A 19,100-nucleotide genomic window follows, 5' to 3' on the forward strand; every position below is an offset into this window, starting at 1 on the left:
CTCAATTAAGTTCCGCCTCCATAGCATATTCATCATTACATGTTCAAAGGGAAATAACACAAATTTAATAATACAAAGCATACCTCGCCAACTACACCAAAAATAACTATGTTTCTCCGTAAAGTTGTTTTGATTGTTTAAAGCTAATCGACTTTAAAAAATCACTGCAATTATGTCATCCTATGATACCAACTTTTAAAATAATTCTACCCAAAAAAAACATATTGTAATTATTATTAAATGCCAACTATTAAATAAGAATTAAAATCCAATATACCATAGTTCCCAAAATTCAAAGTATAGTGCTATTACAGATAGCAGTTACCCCAACACCCCCTCTTTTTAACAGGTTGATACATGCTAAGAAAAATACAGATAACATATATCTATCTTATTTCCCCTCTTCATTCATTTTCAATTCACTTCTACTTATTAAACTATATATATATAACATTTGTTGTTCGACCTGTTAGTCAAATGCGTTTTGTTAAAATATACTTTTTCACTTTTTTGGTCTTTTGGAAAATGTTGTTTGTGCTGTATTTAGATCCCTCTAACAAGAAATTTGTTTTGCATGCACACGTATAAAAATTGCGGTTTTTATCCAACGCAGTCATAGGTTTGAACGTTGTTTTCAATTTAGACTTGTTTATATTTTTTCGTTTGGCCTTGTATTATATTTGCCTTCGGGTTTATATGATCCGTTCATCCTATTTTGACTCCTCAAAATTCAAGAGTCTATCCTAAATTGAGGTAAATTGTATGGCTTTCCAAATACCGTTTCGATTCCTAACATCACTGAAGAGACATTAATTGTCGAAATCCGGATATGGTGTACAAAAACCTTTGTACCTTTTGTTTGCGGTATACCATCTTTTCCGCAAGTTTATTGTTTTCTGTTTAATTTAAATTGACATACATCCTTCTTTTTGTCAAGCTTGCGAAATTTATTTCGCGTAAGCGAGACTTGGCGATCCTAGATTCCGTCGTCAGCGTTAACGCCGGCTGCGTCAGCATTTAGGTTCAGTCTGTGGTTCAAGTTTTGTTTTACATCAAAATCTTTGTCTAACATAATGGAATTTCGGGAAATTGGAACAGAAGCTTCTTTGTGTCCAAAATACAGTATCCAGGGCAAAATTTTGCAAATATTTATGTCATTTTTCCGTTTTTTACTTCTAGATGAACTTCGTTTTTCCTTAACAGTTAAATTCAGGTTTTGTCTGAGGTTAAAGTTTTTCATGCAGTCATCAATAAGGGACCGGTCAAAATTTCTCAATGCATGGGACCGGTGCAAAGGCGCATGGGACATGCTCTTTTTTAAAACAAAATTTCCATGGGACCTGATTTTTTTCAAGTTGAAGAATGTGCATGGGACATTGACTTTTTTCACTTGTGAAGGTCTATAAAAATCTTAAATATTTTGAAAAGAAAATGATAATCTCTATCTTTGTCAATCATCATTTATTGAAAACAATTATATAATTTGCCTATTTAAACACAGTAGATCTCCAAATGAATTAAAATTTGGCATCTTGTAAGAACAGTATATACATGACATAATGGCCCAATTAAATGAAAATATAGGTTATTTTAAAAAGACATAGAAATTCTCAAAGGTGACTATTGGTATCTGAATTTATTCCCAACTGGATTTTTCACCTTTTTATATAGCATAAAATTTAACAGTAATAAATCTACAAAATTTGCCATTTTAAACACAGTTTTAAAAGAAGATAGAACTTTCAAGAAATTTTTAAAGTCAACTATATGAATTTAATCCCAACTGAGAAGAATATTTTTTTTTCACATATAAGTTTATAACAATTGAGAGCAAAACTTCTTTATGAAAATAATATTTGCTACTTGTAAGAAGATATTGAAAATAGCTTTTAAGCGTTATGAAAATCCCATTTGATTTGAAAAATTAATGGTCATTTTCAAAGATGGAATGTCTGAATAATTCTTACACAAATCTTATTTTCAAATTAGGATGTATTTATGTACACTTCAAATTGACATAATAAATGTATGCAATAAGTTTTTTCTTCACTAGTTTTTATCTTTTTACAATTTGTTATTCCAATTTCATCTGCATAAAACATGTAAAACCTGGGATCAATATCAGTCCCACATAAAACTAAGGAAGAGCCTTTGTTTCACTCCTCTGCACCTATTCATCCCTTGAACGAAAACAAACACAGGATGATACCTCAAAAAGCCTTTGTTGTGAGTTAATATTGTAGTTCCTTTATACAAATATCTACTAGTAAATGGTTATTTAAAAAAGGGGGCTGTACAAATAGGTGTTGTTGATGTGAATAAAGGAGTTTGGTTTTGACACTTAAAAATGTATTTGTGAAAACATTGTTTAAATAAGGTTATGAAACAGGATAGTAATTTTATCTAGAACTATTTCTTTTGTTTGATTCTTAGATATGAAATTTTGAAGGAATTTGTTTTTGCTTTTTGTTTTGTTTTTTTTTTTTGGGGGGGGGGGGGGGGGGAGTGGTTCTAGGAACAAAGTCAATATTTTCTGTGCAGTGGTCAGAAAATTGAATTTACATAAATATATTCTATAATTTCATTACTGACGAGGAAAACAGACTTGAAAGAATCCACATTGATGACCAGTGTCATCAGAAATTAAACAATTTAGAGTCAGATTTACTTTGTTCCTTCCATGCTTCTAAATTAAAACCAAGAGTAAGATTTAGCTTTTATACTCATATTAATAATTTGATATTCATTCAAATAAATTTTGAAAATTATAACACAGAGTGATTGGTGCATTTATAAGTATCATGTATCAGGAAAGATGAAGTAACAAACTGCATTAGAAAGAATCTTTTAGTGTAACAGGGCGACAAAAATAATAGATATGGTTACTTGATTAAAATCATGTGGAATTACATGTACACAAATAAATATAAAATTCAGTAAAAATTAGAATGAACTGGCCCATCCCTCCTTTAAATAAAGAGTCAGTTAAAGCACATGTACTGGTAATAAAATCTGAATGTAGTATATATTTCCAAATTCCTTGCAGGTCCAAATGTCTGTTATTGAGATTTTCTTGTAATTTGATGAACACGAAAACAATCAAAATAATTTAGTAAGTATTTAATTTGATGTATATACACATTTTAGTTAAAAATAAATTATCATTTTATGTTTTGATATATATATAAGTTTTCTGATTATATTATAGCAGGGCAAGAATTTTTTCATAAAACTAAACCTGGACAAATAATAAATATTAGCATGGCCAGAGAGCAAAAAGATTTTTGAAAATAACTAATTTCTGTACAACAAAATTGGCGGGACAAGAAAAAGTAAACAAATCGCAAAAAAAATAACCTCAGATAATAACTTCAAAAAATTAAATAAAGAATGTGGGCATTATTTGAATGATGTACATGTATGCTTGTCTGGCACATTGGTTTGAGGGGCTTTGTGTGAGTTTATACTGTATGAATTAGCATGGGACACCAACTTTTTTTGTTGCAAAATAGAATGGGACATCAACTTTTCTTCACTTGCATAACCATGGGACTTCAAGTTTTTTTACAGTTCATTTTGGTTTTGCACCGGTCCCTAACCGTTTTGTTTAATCGTCCAGTTGCAAGTTAAATGCATATCCATGCAGGTCAAGATCGTGATAATGATATATGAAAGTTGAAACTGTTTTGTTCTACATTGCGCTGGACTTTTCACTTAATAAATTGTTTGTTTAAAATGCAACAGTCCGAGTAAAGACATTGTATAGCTTATTAGTGAGTGTGACTTTTTAGCTAAGAGTTTAATTCCATACGACGACCTGTAGCTGTTTGTTTTTATGGGAACTTTTTTATTATGGGTTGAACAAGGAACGTATAAACTGTTCCGAGGTTAAACGATCAGACTATTTACATATAATATTGAAAACATAACATTTATGAAGCCATGGTTATATTTTATTGAATACTTCGCATAATATCATTCATGATATCGACTTTGTGTTATAACCAGCAACAACTTTTCAAAAAAGCTCCATTTTACATTACAATCATATGGTTTAAATTGTTTATCTATATCCGCCCGACACCAGCCAAAGAAAATAAGTTATGTAGTGTCACCGTTGAATGATATACTGTTTTGCCATTACGTCAGCATGTATCAGGAAATTATTCTCAATCTCCAAAGATGATATTTCTGCATATAAACTTCCTCAAAGTTCTTGGAAGCTTCCAGGGACTTGTAGGCCCTCGTTCCTTCTTTATCAAACATTTCGTTTTGGTTATTTGCAAGGTAAATTTCAAGTTTCCTTCAAATTTCTTTCCCAATTTTCTCCCGTAATTTTCAAACACTAGGTCTCGAAATTCTTCACAATATTTTTTTTTACTTTATTAAACATAAACATAAACCAAAAAACAGATGACACTCCTCAACGACTTCACAGGTAAACGGGAAAAAGGCGGGCGTCCTTAACATCGAATATTGATTTGTACCAAATGACTTTGCCCCCAGTTCATCCAAATCTCGCATATTCTCGCATGGATTTTAATTAAACGCTTGACCCATTCAAAATTCTAGGTCGCGAACAAGCTTTCCCTGAACTAGAGTATTAAGATCCATTTATTAGTCTTGTATCATTTTTAATTTTAGTTTCTTGTGTATAATTTGGAGTTTAATATGACTTCCATTATCACTGAACTAGTATACATATTTGTTTAGGGGCCAGCTGAAGGACGCCTCCGGGTGCGGGAGTTTCTCGCTGCATTGAAGACCCATTGGTGGCCTTTGGCTGTTGTCTGCTCTATGGTCGAGTTGTTGTCTCTTTGACACATTCCCCATTTCCATTCCCAATTTTATTACATCGGTGATCCGTCTATTTGGCAATCGCCAATGGCAGTCAGCAGGGTTTAAGAACATTTGTTGTTCGACCTGTTAGTCAAATGCGTTTTGTTAAAATATACTTTTTCACTTTTTTGGTCTTTTGGAAAATGTTGTTTGTGCTGTATTTAGATCCCTCTAACAAGAAATTTGTTTTGCATGCACACGTATAAAAATTGCGGTTTTTATCCAACGCAATCATAGGTTTGAACGTTGGTTTCATTTTAGACTTGTTTGTATATGATCAAGAAAAATATACGAAACCTTCTTATAAGTTGCATGCCACAGGGTTTCACTTCACATGGAAATTGGACTTTAAATTTATCTATACAACATCAACAATGAGTACAGACAGCTTCACTAATGAGACTAAGAATAATTGAAGGCATCCAGGAAACAAAATATGAAGATATGATAGATAAAACAAATGTATCCAGATTATAAAGCAAACTGAGTGTTTAAATTTATATTGCGATTGGTTTGTGCAATTTGCATTACACATCCGGTTTGCAGAAACTGGGATTTGCAATAGGATTATGAAAAAATGATGTACGCTTCCAAGAAATAAATAAAAAAAGTCAGGCCTTAAATGTTAACTCAGTCAGTCAGTGGTCTCGGGTTCACGTATTGCTTTTCTTTTTTTTAAAGAAAGCAACTTGTTTCATATATCGTATTTTAATAGCACTGGGTCAATTCCACTACTAGTCCCCGAGGGTATTCTTATCTCAGTAGTCCGTACTTCGGTATTGACATGATTTTTTAGCATATTTTCTCAAATTCCCCGTTTATAAATTAAGAAACTATTTAGAAACTAAGGTTCCAACTCCCTCCTGCAATGTTGACTGTAGACATATTTTGGCTTTTCTTTATAGGTCCTTTTTGGTCATATATCTCCTAACTTTTCTACTACTTTATACATTTAAATACCTGGCTTTCAAATGTTTAGATTAGGGTTCCTGAGTTAACCCAGAAAAGCGCTCTGGAAGCACGACATGTATTTAGTGTAATTTTCATTTATCCTGCTATAACATGAACCGATAAACGTATACTAGACGTTTATAGTCTCCTGGTATCATGCTTCTGTTGCGAGAGCGAACGGTTATGTTTAAATTACTGTTTACGTAACAGTTCAATTTGGGGTCTTCAATGAGGTCCGCGTTTATCAGTCAGCGATTTGGATAGGGAAAAAACTAAATAGACCATTCGACCACCGAGCCCCCTACACACACATAAAGCTGATACTGTTAAGGACACATTTGGAAATAAACGGCTTTTCATGAATTAAACTCATCATTTTTCAACATTATAGCATGATTTGTTTATAATGAACCCAAAAATATATTTCTTTTTTATTTGAATTTTGTAGTCGCATTTGTATATTGTTGATAACCTTTACCGAAATGCCTAATTGTATCGTGTAGTTAATATAGTATTGTGATAGCCGCACATGAGGGTAGGAATGACCTTTATCGTCAAGCGTCTGATGCCCCCTTTTCACTAGCATTATTGTCAAATGAGCCTAAAAATTATTTTTGTCATTCATGTTTTAGCAATCGTTAGCGTTAACGAAGTGAAATGTATAACAATGTTTATGTCGGACCCAATTTTATGAAAGGTTATTTGAGGCATCTGTTTACACTTCTAACTTTTAAAACCTGCTGAGAAAAAAAAATTGTTCTAAATTTCTGACAAAATGAATTGATTGAATAAAAGATAACCAGAGTCACACCAGGAGTGGAAATAGTGTATCTCTGCTAAAAGCAAAAACAAATGCTCTACTTCCTTCTTTCCTCACGAAAATCTAATATCCCAATTTAATTGATTGGAGTTAAAATATTGTATGAAATATCTTGTGTTCCCTTTCCTTGGTAATCAAGCAAAACGACACGATTCACTCCGTTTGGAAGCACATGATTGAACGCTGATGAATCCCATGTATATAGTCAACACTTTGATGAGACCCTAATCTAGATTACTACAAATATGGAACCATAAACACCTGGATGAGACCTTTATCTAGATAACTACAAATATGGAACCATTTGATATAGTGCCTAAATCATCCTCTCGTATGCCAAAATCCTTATATGTTCTCAAATCTGTCGATGAAATTCTGGCAAATTTTGTCAGAATGGTAGATCAGAACAATATAATTATAATAAATATAATAATATTAAGTATTTCGAAACAAAAAAGAGTATGGCAGATCTTTGATGGTCTCTGTTAAATTTTATTAGATTCGGTGCGTTTGGCGTTTACCTCGCATCTCCTTTTATTTATATCGACTTTATTTGATTATTATTTATATTATGCTCAGTACTATTAAACTTCTATAAAATGGTTCTATGACGGCCTTGTTCTTTGATGAACTTCCATGGTAATATTGTCCATAGTGTCTCCTTCATTTCTGTATGTTGCGACCTCAGTGCTTATTTCCTTGACATCACATGGCCCGAGAACACAGTTATTTCGTAGTGCATTTCTTTTAGACAATAAATTCAAATTAAAAAAATCGCACCTGCTCTATCTTAAAAAGATTTTTACAGTGTAGTGTACTACTATTGGGACAAATAATATCAAAATTACAGAAAAGTCTACCAGCTCTAACTCAAAATATGGACAATTCTATGTTAAGGGGGTCTAAAATTCAGTTTGACAGCTTCAGACATATTAATTTTTGACCTTTTTGAACTGGACCAAATCACTACTTAAAAAAAGATTCAGCACCCTAATTTTTTAACATGTAATTTCATCCACTTACTTAATATTTCATGCATGAAATATCAAGAAATAAATTGGGAAAGTGTATGAAAAAAATTTGCAAGTTATACACTGTTCACACTAGGACGATAACTGTGTCCTCGGACCACATGATAATTTACACATTCTTGTCATTCTGACTTCTTTCATAATAAATATAGCGTCATTACCAGGGTTAAATTTCGCTGGGTTTTTTTTATAACATATGATGAGATCTGTACACTTATTTTCTCGTTTATTTTTTTTGGAAGTTTGACTGTTTTTAACACTTTGGGAGATACTTTGTGGTTTTTCTTTGTTGATTTATTTTCATTTGAGATTTCCAACCTCTGTAGAAAAAAAAGTTTAAAACGGCGATTTAAAAAAAGTGTTGCGTCATTAAAGTCTACCAATATATTAGTGCATGTCTTGTATATACGCAAGTAGTCATACCTCCGTTTTATTCGTTTTAAAGAGGAACAACCATTTAATAAACTTCGTTTTATTTTTCTCAATCATAAATTTTAATCCATCAATATAATAAAATAAACAACCTGATCTTTGAATATATTTTCAGATACCAATGTACCGTGGTGCCAAAATCGACATGTCGCTATATGCATGTACCTTTAAAAGAATTGTTCAAGTGACTGTATATATATTCTTGGTTTTGATTGCATGGAAATGTTTAGGCAACATTTATACAAAAACAAATTTTTATGAGAAGAATCAAGTTCTTGACTATACGAACAGAGAATCAAATTTTAGGCAAACCTCTTCTACCGAGACGTTTGATTTGTCTCCTATTGAGTTAATACGCCAAGACTGTGGTGAACTTTGTGATACAGATCGACCTGGGACACCAGGACCATTCTTTGATCATATGACCGCTAAGATAAATTGTAATGCTTTATTTACCAACGAATACATTGACAGAGAACACGGTCAAAAGAAAGCGCCAAAGGAAATACCTAAAGTACTCTGGAACGAATTTACCATGAAAAATCGTTTAGAGGTTGTGAGTTATTATTTTGACGAACATTCTTTAGGAAAGAGAAAACATATTTCTGTACCTGTTTGGACACAGTCGGAAATTAACGGTTTGATATCTAAAGCCAAAAAGGGTAAACTTGTTGGAAATTATGGTGTAAACAATACAAATGCTCTTCGTGATGGGTTGAAGCATGCACCAGGTGTCAAGAATGGACGAGTCCTTGTTATTGGTTCCGTAAAGCCTTGGGCAGAAGCATGTGTCCTGGAGGCAGGTGCGCGAGAAATTGTTACTCTTGAATATGGTAAAATAGTTTCACATATTCCGAATGTTAAGACAATGGTACCTTATGAATTTAGAATGGCATATTTAAACAAAACGTTAGGAGAATTCGATGCTGTAGTGACCTTTAGTTCGGTTGAACATTCGGGACTTGGACGATACGGGGATGCTTTAAATCCCTGGGGAGACATAATTGCAGTGGCAAGAGGTTGGTGTGTAACTAAAGAAGGTGGTTCTCTTACAATAGGAGTAGAATATAACAACAATCAGGATTATATAAGATTCAATGCTGACCGTTGCTATGGTAAAATCAGATATCCTTATTTGGCAACAAACTGGAAACAGTTTTATAGAGGATACTCAGGGAAAGGCATACAGAGAGTTCATGTGTTTACAAAATAAAATATAAGTTTATTATAACACACTAATTACGTGTGATGGAAATTGTCGATTTTCTCCTGTGAAAAAAGGAATGTTGTGATGCAAATAGAAAAAGAGTTTCGATCAACCAGTGTAAAGAGTAGAAATTTGTTTTCCCTCATTTTCAAAGTGCAAAGCATATATTCGTGTGATCTTCGAATGACAGTAATAATGAAGAAAAAATGAGATCTTTTTACCAGATATGCATATATAAAAAATAAGCCATAAAACACACTTTCTGTAAAGCAACACACAAGTTATGAACTATGTCTTTCAAGTGCAATATGTATCAATTTTATGTGTACGTTTTACCATTTACACAACTTAGTCTTGTCCAACCTACATCATACCCTACCTCGTCCTAACCACGAACAATATGAATAAAAACAGACGTTCGGTATTCGTTAATGAGACAGTACTCGATATATCAAAACCCAGCACAGACATTTAGAGGTCTTCAAAAATAGACAGGTGTCTTTATTTAAACCAAGCTCTAAATCGCCCCAAGTCTAGAGAATTAGTGACTAATTTGAACAAGGACTATTAAAAGATCAGCCATCAACACCAGATTCACAAAATTGACCAAAAAACCCACACAAACACATTAAGACATTAGAAGAGGCACATGGACATGAAGAACAATTTAAAAATAAGAAGATATAGTACTAAGATTGCCAATGAGACAACTCTCAACCAAAGACGAAATGACGTATATGTCATCGTACGGCATTCAACAATGAGCTAAATGAGCTGAGCAAGATTGATTGTAGTTACAGAAAGCAGACTCAAAGTATATAGGGGACTTGTTGATATGAAATCACGCTGTCCTACAGACAGTAATACCGGTTGCTGTACTTTATAGAATATTTCATGGATATAAGAAGATGTGGTATGAGTGCCAATGAGACAACTCTCCATCCAAGTCACAATTTGTAAAAGTAAACCATTATAGGTCAAAGTACGGCCTTCAACACGGAGCCTTGGAACAACATCATATACAGTACAGAGAGAAAGACGCGACCATGTGCAATGCAACAGGAATCTGCTTTGACTTACATAAATAATTCTACTTTAACATTGCCTCACTACTATAAGATGACGGTATTACCGTCATCTTATAGTAATGAGGCAATGTGGTCAATGTGCTAATGGTATATTTTTCATATTGTATAATATAATAAACTTCATTTAGAAACTTTGAGTATGTTTTGACCGTTTCTCATCGTAGAATGAGTTGCAAGAATCCTTGTCTTCATACCTTAAAAAAATGGAATTGACATAAAATTTGTATTTATTTTCAGTTTAAGTTATATTGTCGCATTCGATATCCGATTTTTGTAAATTTAATTTTCAGTTAATAACAATTGACAAAAAGACGATTCAATTTGTTACTAGTACCTAGAATATAAGCTGCGGAACCGTAGATTTTCGGACCATAGATTTGTCAAAGAATATAATAAGGACCTAAGAGCTACGATTCCGCAACTACTAGAATATATGCATAGTGAAATGCCCGTATATATCTAATTATAGAAGGACTTTAAAGAAATTGGAATATTCAAAGATCTCTGAAAAATACTTTAAAGAGTCACCATATACGACCGTTGTTGGGGTTGTTTTGCTCAAGCTTCGGTTTCTGTGCAATGTTTTGTTAATTGTTTGTCTTTTGACCGTTATTATTTTTTGGCCATGGTGTTGTCTGCTCACATGGACTCGTGGTATCTGCTCACTATTTTTAATGTTGTCAGCCGAAGTGTAAACACACAGTCTGTTATCCGTACGTCAAAAATCAATACATAATCTTGTTACAAACTACTAGATGATGTACACATTGGAATAATCCAAAAATAACGTTTTAAGAATGAAAATTATTACTGCAGTATTAAAATAACCAGTGGAACATTTCGTTGTATAAAATTGATTTAATGGGTTAAAAGGGCTTTATATTCAAAGATTGGAAAGAATCAAATAAATTTACAACTGACCAAACGTTTGATAGGATTTCAATGCTTTTCTCGATAACCTTCAGCATGTACCCTCGAAACCAGAATTTCGGAAAGCCAAAAATAGAAAACGGTTAAGACATAAACAGAATTACCAAAATTTCAAAAAACTTTGCGTGAATGAGTTGCAACTTTTAGTTTTATGAATATTACATTAAGTTTATTGACTAGATATCAACAGTGTAGTTTAAATCATGCTAATAACGTAGAAATGGCTATTAGGATGATATCCTCGGTGACTGTTACTCCACCACTCTACTAGGATGATATCTTCGGTGACTGTTACTCCACCACTTTACTAGGATGATATCCTCGGTGACTATTACTCCACCACTCTACTAGGATGATATCCTCGGTGACTGTTACTCCATCACTCTACTAGGATGATATCCTAGGTGATTGTTACTCAATCACTCTACTAGGATGATATCCTAGGTGATTGTTACTCCACCACTCTACTAGGATGATATTCTAGGTGACTGTTACTCCACCACTACGGTATCGACCCAGTTGTAATGAAACGTATATGATTTTAGTGAGAGAAGCAAAATATGTGTCTTGAATAACCTTCATCATTCCAATACTCTTGGTAAGAAAACCCAAATATATAAAACGTGATTGAGCATGTAGCCAAAAGGGCATAAACAGAACGACAAAAGAGACAAGAGAAGTCATAGGTTACTTTCCTGAGGTCGTTGGAAGCTGAGTATTATAACAATTGCATAAATAATAAGCTGTAAATTTACATACATATTGAGTATTTTTTAAATCATGCAAATATCGAAGCACTGGTTATTTGGCGAATGGCCCCCTTGGGACTGATAATCCACTAGCAGCTATACCGATCCAATTGTAGTATAAAACGTATATAATTTTCGTGTGTACATTTGATTCCGGAACAAATTTTATGAGGTACGCTCGAGACATTACGTTTGAAAAACCAAAAAACACAAATCGTATGACAGCAACAAACCAAGAGGACCTTTAGATAATTGCCAAAATTGTCTACGGTCGACTTTGTCTAAGGGAGTTGCAGCATTAACGTTATGACAATTACATAATTGTATAAAATGGTTTACAGCAAGTGTGTCATTGAAATCATGCCAATGCCTAAGTTCCGTCTACTTGGATGGGATATTTCACTCATCCAGCAGCGGCACCGACCGACACATTTTAGAAACTAGCGCATAATATGACTACGCACAACACATGTTTCTGGAATAACCTTCATTAGGTGGGCGCGAGACAAAAATCCAAAGATACAAAAAATTGAGTATAAAACCAAAGAAGCCTATTAAAACAGCAGAACAACCAAAATTGTCTAAAGTCGACTTTGCATGAAGGAGTTGTAACCATATTTTATGACAATTTCATAATTGAAGGAAATACAGAAGCTCTGGTTACATGCCGAATAGAACCCACAGGAACTAAAAGTTCAACACCAGATGTAGCATGATTTTCATGCGCACAATACGTACTACTGGAATAACCTTCATCGGGAACATTCGAGACCAAATGTTTTCATTTTTTGATATAACATTTTTTTTTTCCTTCAGAAAATTTTATTTTCACGTATTGAAAAAATTTTGGTTTATAAATGATTAGAAGTTAATTAATGATTTCTTAATAATATGAAATTTAAAAGTGTCGTCGTAACGAATGAAAATTATAAGATGACAGTTTGAAGAATTACCTATTTTTTGAAGCAACAAAATGACAATTTCCAAAAAATTGAATATCCAACAATGAAAATATTTTCTATGAGTGCCTATCTATAAAAAAAACAACAACAATCCCTTCAAAATCACATAGATCTAGTTGTCTGTCTTGATGCATCATCAAGTTTTGTGGCATGTTGTATTTTCAAGTAATCTTATTAATGGAGAGCTTTCACTAAAGTTCGACATAATCTCAAAAATAGGAAAATGCATTAAAATGAATAAAAAGGACGAAAAGTTAATAGATATTTTAAGGAAGTGTTAACTCCGAAAGGATGACCAAACGACACTAGGTTGTTATTTTCTTATCAAAGCTAAACAACTAAATTTGTTAAATATGACAAGATGTAAAATTTGATTTCAAATGACATGTGGATTAATTGAAAAAAAATACTTGTGATCACTTAGTCATAGGTAAGGGTGATGGTAAAAACTTTGTCCTATAAAAGGGTGTAATAACCAATCCTCCCACTATTAAACTATGTGTGGAGACATGTTTTTGTGTGTCGTTTCTCAGGCTTCTCGATTTGTATAATCCATATGACTGTCTTGAAGCTAGCATGCATAGTGTAGTTCGTTATCCTCGCTTTCAGAATATCTCTCCAGTTATTCATTCAGATCAAGCAATGTTCCATATAATCACTTGGTCAGTAAAGAAAACGACACGCCCAAAACGATAATCTAGTTTTGTTAACCCGCCATTTCGCGAGTGTCCTTTAATATCATACTGTTTTAGGATGCAGGTAAACATTCATTTTAGTCTTAGATGCATGATTTTTTTATTAGTTGTTATTGGCTTTGAACTAGCTGTCATTAACTGTGAGTACTCTCAGATCTGTACTTAGTGTCTTTTTGTTGTGGGGATGTATAAGTACCCTGCCACGTCCACTCTGTGTTTTTGTTAGATGTAGTTCTGCTTTGTATCCATCTAATGAGTTGAGCCTTTTTCAACTGTTTTATAGTTCGGTTTTTTTCTGTTTCTCATATTTGTTTTTCGTTTATTGTTTTGCATAGTTTGTTCTTATGCTGTGTCGTTACACCTCTGTCCCAGGTTTGGGGAGGGTTGGCGCCTTCAAACTAGTTTAACCCCACCACATTCTGTATGTGCCTGTCCCAAGCCAGGAGCCTGTAATTCAGTGGTTGTCGTTTGTTGCTGGATATCATATTTGTTTTTCGTTCATTATTTTTTACATAAATCAGGCCGTTAGTTTTCTCGTTTGAATTGTTTTACATTTGTCATTTCGGGGCCTTTTATAGCTGACCATGCGGTATGGGTTTTGCTCATTGTTGAAGGCCGTACGGTGACCTATAGTTGTTAATTTCTGTGTCATTTGGTCTCTTGTGGAGAGTTGTCTCATTGGCAATCCTACCACATCTTCTTATTTTTATATTGGAACATATCCGTCGTCATCTGTGAAACATGACACATTCCATAACGGTCAACCAACACGTAATGGCGTCCGTAAAATTTTCGAAGGGATGATTTCAACTTCACCACTCGGAACTCTTGGTTCAAAAGCTTCCTTGTAAGCAGCAACCCTCTCGAGGAAATCATGATAGAAAATGGAAATTAAAGTTACTTTTATTGTAACTCGGGTACCTGATATGTGTAATATTACTTATCAGGCTGATATCCAGTTGAAATTAAACAAAAGAAATGGAACGCTTTATTAGAGAAGGTCAAAAAGGCCAAGTTGGTATATTTGAATTGTTTACATCTGTTTCTATGGGCTTTAAAAGTTTAATGTAGGTGTATAATTTAGGATTTTATGCATCTTATATACGTGTTTTTACTTAAATTATTATAGTATGGAGCTTCGAGATATTTGTACAATATTAAATTAATATAAAAGACAAATATCCACAAAACAGTCGATTGTGGTAGGTGCAAATACATGTGGATCTTTTTTGTGCATAAGCATGAATTCCGCAAAAAAAAAAAAATCAACAGAAATATAAAAGATACATCTTTTTAAACCATTAATAAGCATCTCTGCCCCCGGCGACAGTTTTTTTGGAAAAAAATTCTAAAAATGGACAATAATTTCATCAAAAAGAGAAAGTCGAGTACACCTTTATATGTTCAGGCGTGTTGACTATTTTGTCTTGAAAACGTATAAAGCAAACATATTTGATACATCTCCTCGCTTCAGATTCTATTATTTTTATATATTTAGGCTAAAGGTTGATATAATAACATTAATATCTCACAGTACTAAAAAATGAAATAATATATATGGGTCAAGGGAAATATCTTTCTAATGAGTCATAAAAACAGAGTAGGTGTGTTTGAATAACACATTTTAACTAAAATTTCTTGACGACAGACTTTACAAGTGGATCTTAAAAATGCATAACTTCAAAAAAAAAATGTGTGTATTATGTAGGGTAATTAATCTTCTAAATATTTTTAGTCTTCACTTCCACGAAATATTTAATTAGATTTTTTTTTAGTGTTTTTGAACTTTCGAAAATTCTCCCTAACAACCGCTTTTTGCCATATAGCATTGTCAGTTTCTCTTTGATTTATGTGTTTTGAATGTCCCCTAGGTATCTTCCGCCTCTTTTTCATTTTAAATGCATAATTGCTTTTTACCTTGTAGTTCGAAAATACAAATAAGGGAACTACATATCACAAAATTAAAAATAATGATGTATTTTCAGCTTTCCACGTATACATACATTTTATTATTTTATTAATTTACTTTCAGTCATAATCAGTCATGTAACGACCTCTAAAGATCCAGTACCCGTACAAGTACCTAGACTGCATATCAAAGGATGAGAAAAACAAATTTCAAACGCTTTATCATATATTTCATCACCATACTAATGCTTTTCTATTTCATCCGGTATTTCGTCTTAGATTTCCAGTCTGAATTAAAGACAAACAGAAGAACAGTTTTAAATAATGATAGCAACGTAGCTTTAGTTCTTAAGGCAACTTTACAAATCAACGACCGTCCAGTCTTAATAACACTTGTTAATGATGGTTATCTTAATATGGTTGAAAGCTGGGTGTGCAATACTAAACATATGGGATTTCATAAACAGGTACCATTATGTTAATGACAGACCTCTATAGTTTCTTTCCTTAAATTACAAAAAACAATCAAATGTCATTCAAAAGTTTATACATGTTTGTAATACGTTCATACGACCCTTTATTTTGTATATGGAAAATACTTCATATAAATACAATTCATCTGGTTTCTGCAGAAGGCTATCGCATAATGCCAGCTTCCAGGAACGATCTTTACTTTATGACAATGATCGAAGCTTTTACATATATCTATATATTTTTGCTTTATCCTGTGACGTTTGATATCAATTGTTTTACAATAGAATTATTTTGAAGGGCAATTTCCCACCAAAATACAAGTTAGGTAAATGGAACGCTTTAAATTTTATTATTCAGGTTGAGCCTTAGAATCCATGTCAAAATGAAATCCCAATTATGCACAAAGGTACCCGGGTTACCATTGGTGACTCCTGCATATTTTTACTTGACCCAAAAGAGCCTTTGCTATATTTTTTGGAGTCCGAATATAATCCTTCTAAAATGTTTGCAAAACATAAATATTAATTTAGGAGATATTTTTTTGGCATGTTACCAAACATACCCACCTACATTCCACTCCATAAAAATATACGGGGACAAATATCTGTTCTTTTCTTTATCAAGTTAGGCTTCAATGATGTTTAGGTAAAAACAAATATTTAAATTTTGATACAAATTGAACGACATTTTTTATACTATGATGCTTGTGTTTTAATGTTAAATTTAGATTTCAAGCCATTCTTTTTCCATTTTTAGGTGATAATGATAACTACCTCAGCAAATGCGACAGAAAAGATCAAAGCTTTGTCACCGCATATAACTGTTGTTGTATTAAATGTGGATAAATCTATGAATGAACATCAAGTATATAGCCATGTGGGTTATGTTAAAATCATGATACTCAGAACTCAGATACAGCTGGCTTTACTTCAGAATGATATTGAATTATATTCTTTTGAATGCGACTCCGTATTTCTGGCAAACCCATTGCCGACTCTCAGAGGGCATTCTGAAAAACATGATATTGTGTTTATAAGTAACTACAAGTCACCAAAGGCAATCAATGGTGGATTTCTGTACCTTTTCCCAACCCCAGCAACAAAGGCAACATTTGAACAGCTGAACAGAATGATGCTCAAACTTTCTGAAAAAATAAAATTTGAGCCATCCAATAAAACTATTCCGACTTATGAAAACGACCAAGTTTACTTGTCGAAGTTAGTTCTTGAGAAATATGCAGGTCTCAAATCAATCATTTTGCCCTTTTCCGTATTTCCAGATGGCAAGTGGTATGAAATCTCGGAACAGAACAGAAAATTGACAAAGCCTTATTTAATTCACAATAACTGGATAATGGGCAACAAGGCGAAGGAAGAAAGAGCTAGAAAGTGGGGACATTGGTTTTTGAAAGAAGATGGTGCATGTGATGTTGACGCTGTTAAAAAGATAATTAAGTTTTAACAATATGATATTTTTATTCACAGTGAAAAGTCTTTCAGTATCATTTAAATAACCGTAAAAAGTTTTTAACTTAGTTTTAAGTATAACGATTTTACTTTTAGTTTATAGATTGTTCTCGTTTTTATGAAACTTCACAATTGTTATAACCATGAGTTCGGTATTTTTTTTATACTTGTTTTTGTTGATGTCCGTATGGTATTTTATAGTGTTATCACTGTTCATGTTTGTAAACATATATACTCAAGTTTACAAACATGACACTTCAGCACTTTTGGGGCATAACACAAATGTTCTTCTTGATTTCTGTACCTATATTTTTATGAAAAATTACATTTTTTTTCTCGTATCACATTGCATATATATTTATGAAATGATGAAGTTGGGCAAGCTTTTTTTAACGCTAATACATAAAATATTTTGTTAGAATTGATGCATGCTATATACTTGTGTGTTTTCATTTTTAATTTCTTATGTGTGTCTGACATTACATTAATAATTAACAAGAAGGCTTAAACTCTAAACATTTTCATGTTTGAATTTTTATTCCAATTTTAATTGTTTTTTAATTGTGAATACGTTTGAAAATTCCTCCATGCATATTTTATCAGATTTGTCATAGTACTTTTTGTTTAAGAGCAATATAAATAGGATAGAAAAGTTTTGTTGAAAGTAGAATACCATCCAGTTTTGAACGACTGGTTTAAGTTTGTCTCTCTTGATTTAAGCTTCCAGTAGTGTCAAGTATTTGGCACAATTCCTTCAGGTTTGACCAAAAAGAAGAAAATTACGATAAGAACAAAATGTCATCTTTTTTAAAACTAAATTTTGCTTAGTTTCTTTTCTTTTTTTCTTGGGTTACTCTTGATGTGAGATTTTAGTAGTATGCAACATACTTTGCATAACTCTGGAATAAGTGAACGGTTTTCATGGTAAAATGGTCTTTTATGTTAGAAAGGAAGGAGGTATGAATAAAATCTAATTGGCTGTAAAAATACAAAACACTTTATTCCCTTCAAATTCATAAAAAAGAATTGTTGATAAATTAATATGGTAATACAGTATGATCACTTTAATGCATAAATATCATTTTTAATGTCACCTTAGTATCATTAACATGAATAAATTAACGACATTTGTAAAAATTAAAGATTAGCCATAGTCCTACCCTGCAACAGCTTTGTATAAGACATCTTATGGGGAAATATCTGCTGAAGTGAGGTTGTTACTTATTTCTATTTAGTGACAATATCGCAAAACATAATTCTCTTGTTTACATGCTTCATGATTGATGTATACATATCTTGCTATACCCGACGTTGCTTTTTAAGATGTTTCATACAACGATGTTTAAGGATATTAAAATCAAATTAAGACACTTGTTTGGAGTTTCAGATTAACAGTGAAAATACCATTGAGCCTTGGCATCACTCGATATCCGTAATCTGGTGTCGATTTTCTCACACTTTGTATAGTAACAAGAGTGCACACGCTGAAATGTCTCGCCTTCTTTACTAATCATTGATATTATGTTGATAGTCCTAAATATAAAGCTT

At 32.7% G+C, this 19,100-nt stretch overlaps 2 protein-coding genes across 2 annotated transcripts in view; both read left to right on the top strand.

Annotated features, from left to right (window-relative positions):
* LOC127698280 (uncharacterized) overlaps positions 1-10,505 on the top strand; it is a 102,131-nt gene extending 91,626 nt beyond the window's left edge. The window contains exon 3 of the mRNA XM_052201674.1: positions 8,189-10,505. Coding sequence (XP_052057634.1) covers positions 8,195-9,286 — 1,092 coding nt within the window. The 5' untranslated portion in view covers positions 8,189-8,194 and the 3' untranslated portion in view covers positions 9,287-10,505. The remainder of the gene's footprint in view (positions 1-8,188) is intronic.
* Positions 10,506-15,746: 5,241 nt separating this feature from the next.
* LOC127698327 (uncharacterized) lies at positions 15,747-18,719 on the top strand. The gene is made up of 2 exons (XM_052201730.1): positions 15,747-16,079; positions 16,843-18,719. The coding sequence occupies exons 1-2, from the start codon at positions 15,807-15,809 to the stop codon at positions 17,545-17,547; spliced, it is 978 nt and encodes a 325-aa protein (XP_052057690.1). The 5' UTR covers positions 15,747-15,806; the 3' UTR covers positions 17,548-18,719.
* Positions 18,720-19,100: the final 381 nt, after the last annotated feature.

Source organism: Mytilus californianus, unplaced genomic scaffold (genome assembly GCF_021869535.1).
Source record: "Mytilus californianus isolate M0D057914Y unplaced genomic scaffold, xbMytCali1.0.p SCAF_1, whole genome shotgun sequence".
In the NCBI taxonomy this organism is placed as follows: Eukaryota; Metazoa; Mollusca; class Bivalvia; order Mytilida; family Mytilidae; genus Mytilus; species Mytilus californianus.